This window comes from Opisthorchis viverrini, assembly GCF_000715545.1.
Source record: "Opisthorchis viverrini unplaced genomic scaffold opera_v5_247, whole genome shotgun sequence".
NCBI classification, from domain to species: domain Eukaryota; kingdom Metazoa; phylum Platyhelminthes; class Trematoda; order Opisthorchiida; family Opisthorchiidae; genus Opisthorchis; species Opisthorchis viverrini.
Window position 1 is genome coordinate 108,396 of NW_008751901.1, and position 8,586 is coordinate 116,981.

General features: G+C 44.0%; 1 protein-coding gene across 1 annotated transcript in view; it reads left to right on the forward strand.

Annotated features, from left to right (window-relative positions):
• The window catches only part of T265_08906 (hypothetical protein), a gene marked incomplete at both ends in the record, with an annotated part of 68,807 nt that extends 60,222 nt beyond the window's left edge, over window positions 1–8,585 (forward strand). Inside the window, 4 exons of the mRNA XM_009174837.1 lie at window positions 1,175–1,338; window positions 5,544–5,662; window positions 6,497–6,682; window positions 8,221–8,585. Coding sequence (XP_009173101.1) covers window positions 1,175–1,338; window positions 5,544–5,662; window positions 6,497–6,682; window positions 8,221–8,458 — 707 coding nt within the window. The remainder of the gene's footprint in view (window positions 1–1,174; window positions 1,339–5,543; window positions 5,663–6,496; window positions 6,683–8,220) is intronic.
• Between the last annotated feature and the right edge of the window lies 1 nt (window position 8,586).

Here is an 8,586-nt window from a genome sequence, read left to right on the forward strand (position 1 = left end):
GCTCACCGGCACCTGAAACACTAGTAAAAACGACAAACTCTCTGTTTGGGCACATTACTAATGTCCAGTTAGAGCTCAACATCAACAGACACCTATGATTGCATTCTACCGAAGCGATACCTTAGGAAGAAAAACAACTCACCCGTATGGACTACAAGTGTCCCGGCAAGCCAGGATGTTGTTTGCGGTTTCCCTTCAGGCATAGAATGAAAAACTTTGTTCTTATTGGTAGTTTACTTTGAAGAATAACTGGAATTTGGGGTTGTCATGATGAAATTTCGAAGCAGTTAGAGAAAACAATCAAACGAATAGAAACAAGCTGCTGGAGCTGAGTTGATAAGAACTAATAACCTTTTTGGCTGTAACATTTTTTCGGTCCCTGGCTGCCATACCACCCGAGGGAAACACGAGGACTGAGATAGATCCGAGTTGCCCAAACCTAGACAAGAGCGGTCGATATGTCGGGGTCGGGCTCAAAGCATGGACCTTCCAGTCAGTGAGTTCGCGCCTTAACCACTGAGCCATCTGGCTGGAGGTAAAAACATGAGTTGTGCTAAGAAGTGGTAAACGGTTGGTTAACCTACCCTAATCTCTCCACCGTTGCACACCAAATTAGGAACAAACCATGCAAACCATTCTCAACAATCCTTTGCACCCCTCCAATACGGGGAATAACGGCCTCAAGGTCAAGCCAACTGTTTCCCGCTTATTTCTTTGATTCGTCTTCAATCAAGTTCCGGCTATTCAGGGTTGTCAAGCTTCAAAAACCCATGTGTTAATGCATTCAAAATCAAGACATATACGCTCGGCTTTTTATCGACCAATATTATATTCCAACGTTCCGGAATGACCAGTTCTTTTTCATCCTGTAACAGTTTCTCATGGGCACTTTTGTTCGTTGACTCATCTGACCGCTAGCATGTCAAGTTTCAGGAATCAATGGATCAAGTAGCTCCCCGCAGGCTTTTTCGCTGTAATCCCGTTTGTTTGACTTTGATTCATAAGGATTCTCATTCATTGCAGCGGAAAACGTTCACCTGACTCACATTTTTAGTCCAAACGTTTCGAGCTAGAAACGAAAGCGAAATTTCTGAGTTATGTTTTGAAGATCAGAAATTCATCATTTTTTGCTGTAACCTATGACCGTTTTTCTCCGCATCCCTTTTTCGAAAAGCTTTTGAAGTTGAACCAGTTGAACTGGCGAACATGCAAACTCAACCGAATGGAAATCAGTTTAACGCCTACTGTACTTCCATGCCATCAGACTCGACCGATCATATGTTGTCAATTACCAAACGAGGGGTACTAGCTCAACCTTCACTGCCGGCCATTGGGGAGGTGAGTGCTTTCCGCTGTCCACGCTACCAGACCTGAATTTTGCGTTACGTCAACGAAGTTTATTGCAAAACAGGCGAACAAAAGTATTCCGGATAGACAACCCCTCCACAACAGTCGATGGCGATACTAGGCAGCCGGTGCTGGCGTGAATCAGAGCTCTGTAATACAAAGGATGACAAAAGTTATCATAAAAAATTACGGCCACCAACTATAATTTTGCTCTCCAAAAATAAATTCTGAAACGTTTTCAATTCATGTGCAAATGTCTTGTTATAGCCCTGTCTATGGCTTTCACCCCACCAGAGGGACCGTTTCTGATCGGTTTCATCATAAGCCAATGTCGTGCACACGTGCATATGGCAAACAGGCCTCAATAACGTAAACCTCATTGACTACTTTTGTCATGCCTGTGTTGGTGAGTATATTTCAGCGCCCCTATTCGCAGTAAGTGGTACTGGAAGACTGTGTGAAATTCTGTCGGCTTAGGACCTTAAACAATTTTTCACTCTCTTTATTCTGGCCCCTAGTCAGTCAGTTAGCTGCAGGTCAGGCAGAATTGGTCAGTTTGTGGTTATCGTCTGCAAACCCGGTGATTGCTTTTGAGAGTAAATCACGAGAAGTGAAACCTTAAATCAGACTAGATCGAATTGGCTGGACAAACTGAGATCAACAAAAACGCCCGCGGGTTTCACAAGCATGGATTCAAATTTCAAACTTTATTAGGAAGCGTTGAACTCATTGAGTGCCAGGAATAGGGGATCTTGGGACCCGGTTAAATCAATCGACAAATCAAACGTTGAAAATGTCTGTGCCACGATTACAGCTTCTATGTTCTCGCCGGGAAACTAGGTCCCACCGGAGGAATGAATAGTTACCGGAAATAACTGTTACAACAAGGAATCCAGTAACAGAAGCTATCTATCTTGCCCTTGGAGCCAAACATGGTGACCATCCTCATGCGCCATACAACCAAAATACAAATTAGTAGACAGGCGCCACTAAACCACACGTTGGAGTCCACTTAGCAGAACACTCAAAAGCACCAGCTTTAATCTACGACCTATACTACCGATAGGACTTGGGGTGGTATCCACGAGTAGAGATACTGTCCATTTTTTGAAGTCGCCAATCTTTTGAGGTGTCACAGAGCAGTGCTTCATTGACGTCCGTCGCCCTCCCTTACGCAGTCGTCTCGTTGAAAAAACCGCAGCTAAACTGTTCCACAACCCATGTGAATTTTCCCACCCCGTTCACTGCATTTCCGCGCTCTCAGCATATTCATCAAACTTGTTATTCCAAAAGCCGAATCGTTTGAACCCGTCCGAATGGTGGTCCATCACTGCCTCACAATCTGTCACAAGTCTTCCCATCTATATTATTCCTGTGTTATTTGTCCGCTTGCTACCCTTGGTGGTAGTAGTAATTGCTTTCCGAATCCGTGTGCATACCGTTTGTCTCTCTGTGTGTGTGTGCGCGCACGCTCAGGCTTTGTGACCTAAATTGCTAACCGACGAAACTCTTCTGTTTGTGTGGTTGTACTGACTAACGCTAGGACGGGGGAAAAACCGTTGGCGTTCGAAACAAAATTGCTTCGGCGTTTGCATGAATCCAGCGTATTAGTTATGGTCCAATTTCATGTAGATCGATCATTCCACTTTTGCATAATCCTCATCAGTAGCCATGGCAGATCGCCTCCGCAAGTGCCTAACTCTTTTCTTTTCGGATTTTGACTTTCAGTCTAGTGCGCCCGGTTTGTTTGAAACAATACTGCCCCGATTGTTGGAACGTATATTTTTTGTTTGGCAAAACGGTTTACACCGGAAGTATCTGTGAGGATTTTTTAGGCTTTTAGCTTGACCATTACACAGTAACTTATGTTCCAATCAGGTGAACAAAGGATTTAAACTCCAAACATGTACATGTACAAAGTGGGAGTGGTATCCACGGCTCCTTCCCATACGCTAGCTCACAAAAACTAAATGCAAGCTGTAATACACGCGTTAAGATGCATCAAGGAACCGACTACCCAGAGCTACCAAGGACAAAGACATTTCGGCAATCTTGACATGTGCATTTCAACGATGGAGACCTGAATTGATTATAAAAACAATTTCAATATCCAGTGGTCATATCCGTGTCGCTGTGGTATCATTAGGGCCTGTACTTGCTGAGCTCTCTTAGGAGAACGTGTCCGCAGGTTGAATAGTCGTGCGTGAATAGAATCAAACCGATAAGTATCCCGGTATATTTCACACGCAGTTTCGAAGGTAACTTCATTTCTATTGTCCGACTGCAAATTTGTTCCCGTTTTTCTGATTCAAATGGGAATGATCTCATGAATAATTCATCGGCGAACTCAAAAAGTACTTCAGGTCATTGAAACTGAATCTTCGGTGAAGAACATTGTGACGTGCTTATCTGAATCCTGAATCACTAGGTAGTACGTGGGCCATGTTCGGTTGCATCACGGCTAAGCAGAGTTTGAATGCGATGTGTGAATGACGATGTGGCCAATGTAGGACCAGGGTTGGCACCTGCTGAGGGACACCACGTCACCAGACGGTTTCGTTACCCCGGAAAGCGGTATTGCATCAGGACTGTTTGCGACTATCACATTGCTGAAGCAGTCTTTTGAAGTTGTCCCTGCTTATATCATCCAACCCATGTCGGCCAATTAATTAAGCTTCAGTTGCTCTACCAATTCTATCCAACTGTACCTTCAAATCTTCAGCAACCACAATGACATCTTGGATCTTAGAATTCAGTAACATGGCACTCAAAATGGGAACATTTCACTCCTACTTGCCAAGTGATGTGAACATCTCCGAAAGCCACCATTGAACCACGTGTTGAGCCACTAGATTCGGAAATGTGTTTCACCTGGAGCCAAAACAACGTTGTAAACATCCGTAAACATGGATCCACTACGTGGAAAATGGAGTCTTTAAACTCACTGGGTACCCTGGGCCGCGTCTTTGGCATACAATAGCTTTACGTTTTGGCACGGGTTGCCAAAGTGGACCAAACATTACGGGATTTTATGCACTAGTGTCCTCATCACCCTTGTTTGAAAAACCCAACCCTATTCTGATGTGGCTTCGCCAGCTGGTATCTTCGAACTGGAGTTTCCCCCTTCCTCATGTGGAATTCTCTGCTGATTTTGTACGGACCAGTTAGAGGATACACACCATACAAAAAGGGCGAGCGTTTAACTGAGTGTGCTTTGAGTGCAGGGTCCAAATTGTCAGTTGCTTTCCATTGGTGTATGCCTTTCCGTCTGGAGAGTCACGGATTTTGCGCTAGTGGATGGCAGCTTTATAAAAATATACGACTGTTGATGCTAGCCGGCTACCTAGGTTAGAAAATATTCTAAGACGAACTTTGTTGAGTATCCTTCCTTGTTTCATCCTTTTGTCTTTCCACAGTACAGCTTTCTTCATCTTACACTAATGGTTGTTTGAAAACACTCCTTCATGCTCTGTGGCTACGTGCATTGGTGTAACATTTCCCCGAAGAAAACGGTTCGAAATAACGCACCCCTTGGCTAAATGACAGTGCCAATGTCTAGTCTGGTGCTGATAGCCATTGCCTTTTCTGCTCTGAGACACAGCGAGTAATTGCTATGTTTTAATTCCTAAAGTATTGACGCTCGCGACAGCATTGGTGTCCCATGTGATTATCCGGCTGTCCGAAACTATCACACTTCGAGGAGAACTGCGAAAGCGATTTGCTGATGATGCATATGATGCCATACCAGACCATTTCCCAACAGTTCCCCGAGACAGGCGCCAATTTTTCGAAGTGGACAGTGTCGGTCTGTGTTCCTCATTATTCTGCTGTGTCCTTTGACGACCGACAGTCGCCTGAAAGCAAAACAATGCACTATACGCTTTAGAACATGTTCGCAACCGCAACTTTTTTCCATCCTGCGTACTTGGGCACTTTAAACTCCTACACTTCTGTTGCCTTTAGCGCACACAACTCTGAAATTCAATGGACACCTGTGGCTTGTTCTTGCATAGTTGCCTTGCATGACACCTGTATGTGTATGTACCTGCTAAGCAAATACGGTTTCAAGTTTACAAATTACTCAGAAGCAAAACGTTTTGGGACAGAGGGGAATCATTTACTTTTTTGGGCTACTACGGCATGAAATGTGTTTAATTTGGTTCTGTTCTGTCCAACACCCACTCATCTGTTTCCAGGAGGATTCTGAAGGTCGCGAACTTGTCAAGGATCGCCCAACAGAAGCTAGAGTTTTTTGGCTTCTACAGATACTCACCTCGGTCTTCGGTTCGTTCGCTCATGGTGGAAATGATGTCAGGTACCTAGCAACATTAGGTTTATTTGCATTTTACCCGTTCCATGGCTGCTACTTTTCTACTCAAAAAAAATCAGTAGTAAAAATATCTCACGAAATCCTGGGTTTGGGTATGTTTAGGTGACTTCCCATGGACAAGAGCTAAATGGAAAACAGCGTTCGAGTGTTTAACAAAATAACTCACAATATGTAGCTTCTTCAAATCACAATATTCTTTCGAACTGTCACCAACCCATTTTCCTATCAATCCGGTTAGTGCCAAATTCCCATCTGCGCGAATAGCAAATAGCGAATATTAGGACAGGTGACTGTCAGAGCAGCACTGGGTAGACACAGGTTTCTGTCACAGCGCTCGATAGTCAATGTGTTTTCTGCAGTCCAAAAATATTGTCTACCACTGTGAATGAAAAGAATATGTGAAGAACCGGGAAGCAGTCTTAACTTAGTTACTATATTAGTAAGCAGACGGAAAAGTTTCAAAACGCTCACTGTCCGTCTGCCTGAATAAGCATGAACTCCTCTCTAATTATTCCTAGTTCCGTCAACTGCTTCAGTCATACCTTTTCTTGACACGCTAACTGTCGCTGGATGACCCGAAAAACCAACCCTAATGATGTCGTACGATATATGTCATCAAGTAATTACATTTGCCGTTTTTAGCATGTCCACTAATTTACTGATTTGCAGATTAGCCTCGACTCAGCCTGTTTGCAATGATGATTACGTCACTTCTCCAACAAAAGAATCAATAGCCTTCCCTGAAAGTATTTTCTGTCTTCACTGTCAACCGAACCGGTGCGTTTAGATGCAAAAATATCTTCTTCGCTTCCTTTCAAGCAACGCCATCGGGCCACTGATGGGTCTTTGGATTATCGGTGTGACGCAGGATGTCAATTCCAAGATGGCCAATCCTTACTGGATCCTGGTCTACGGTGGCATCGGTATCTCTATTGGTCTGTGGGTCTGGGGAAGACGAGTCATTCAGACACTGGGAGAGGATCTCACCGTTATAACCCCTTCCAGGTAGGTTTGTTTGGTGTAAGTTGGCAAAGGCTTGAAAAGCGATTCTTGGTTTCATTTGGAGCATTATAGTGATGGTGAATCAAGAAGACTGATTGCCCTCTGGCGACTTACAACATTTGAAAAATGCATGCGCTTTATGGATGTAGAAGCGTTTATTAATTTGTCTGATATGCGAATCTTCATTCGTTCAACTAACTTAAAGACAATACACTCATTTGCAAACTAATTTGGTTTTTCGGGAGACTCACCTGGAACCCAGCTGAATCTCTCGTTTCTGATGTTTCCAGGCAACTGAATGTGCTGCAATAGGCCACTTCATGCTTCAGTCGCTACGATATCCGAGATATCGCGATACATGCATTTATTGTAATAACTACTCATAAGGTTGCTGAATCGACGAACTTTCAGCAACCTTATGAGAAATGCATTACAAACTTAAGGACAAGGTTGGCCAGTGTTTGAAACCGACTGGAAAATAAGTCTAACTGCATGCTAGCTAGATTTTGGGTTCAATTTTTTCTCCGTCTGTGTCTGTGATTTATAGGTGCTAGTTGAGAGAAGCCGTGTGAATTAGGCTCAGATCGGTTGAAAATGAACTCACCAGCGACACGTTCTTATCAAATACCACTGAATCGCGTCTCCAACAGCTGTTCATGGTACCTAGTGGGTACTGAACTTATCGATACATCTAACTTATTTACCTCCGAACGACTTGTTTTCATTCTTCAAAATAGTGCACCATTCGTAACTCTATGGGTCAAACTTACCCCGGCGATTTCGTCGCGGTTTTAGACCTGACCACCAGCATCTGTTCACTTGGTGCTGCTCAGAATCGCCAGGCCATAAACCTGAAACTTCGTCTCCCAGTAGGCTGGTCCCATACCAGATGCTGAGTACCTCCAGTGATTCATGGCTACACCTGACTGTCCTTCAGGGTGTTCAAGTCACCATCCTGTACCACGTACTATCAATCCAAAGCAAAATACCCAAGTACTGTTCTCCACTCTTACGGCATGGCGTGTTTCCTCCCTAAGATAATGCTTGGACACTGTAACCTCTTGATGTTATATCTACTTCCGTTGGGACCGTCGCTTTTCAAATGTCGTTCTGCCGGCAAAATAACTTATTGCGTTTTAAGTGGTCTGCATGATGAAAGGGTATAATTAGCATCATTCCAGTGCCTGACGGCAAATGCTGTTATGGACCCTTTTCTCGATCGACCTCCTCTCGGACGGGTCTAATGGGTTGTTTATCAAATGGAGGAGAATTTACGACGTACCCGATGGATTTGACCGTGAGGCAGAGCCAACCCCTGCTCGAAATAGCTCGTGTTTTGGCGTGACCAACCTGAAAGCACATCGCTTCTCATGCTTCTAGAGGTTTTGGTTATATTGTGACGGTTCTAAAAGCGATCTAATTTTATTCTTGTGGGCATTCATAACTATCTGGTGCGTGAGCTGCCATTTGCTGGTCTTCAGTCATCAGATATATTCGCCTTCTATGTGTTCCTCACCTTTCTATTTGTTCGTTCACTCAAGTGGCGTGTGCATCGAACTCGGTTCAGCCCTGACTGTGCTACTTGCTAGCAAATTCGGTCTACCGGTATCCACTACGCACTGTCAAGTTGGTTCGGTCATTGCCGTCGGACGCTTTCGATCCCGGGACAATGTGGACTGGCGGATCTTCCGTAACATTATAATCGCCTGGGTGGTAACCGTGCCAATGGCTTGTGGTATCTCTGCTCTCATCATGTTTTTGTTACGATTTGCTCTATAGTTGAAGGCTTTTTGGAACAAACAGCCAGATAAAACTTGTGGAAAACTAAGATTTTTCTATGTCGCTTTTTAGACCATTTTTTCAACCTGTGTCATCGCAGTCAACTTGTTAGTCGCTCTCATTTTTTC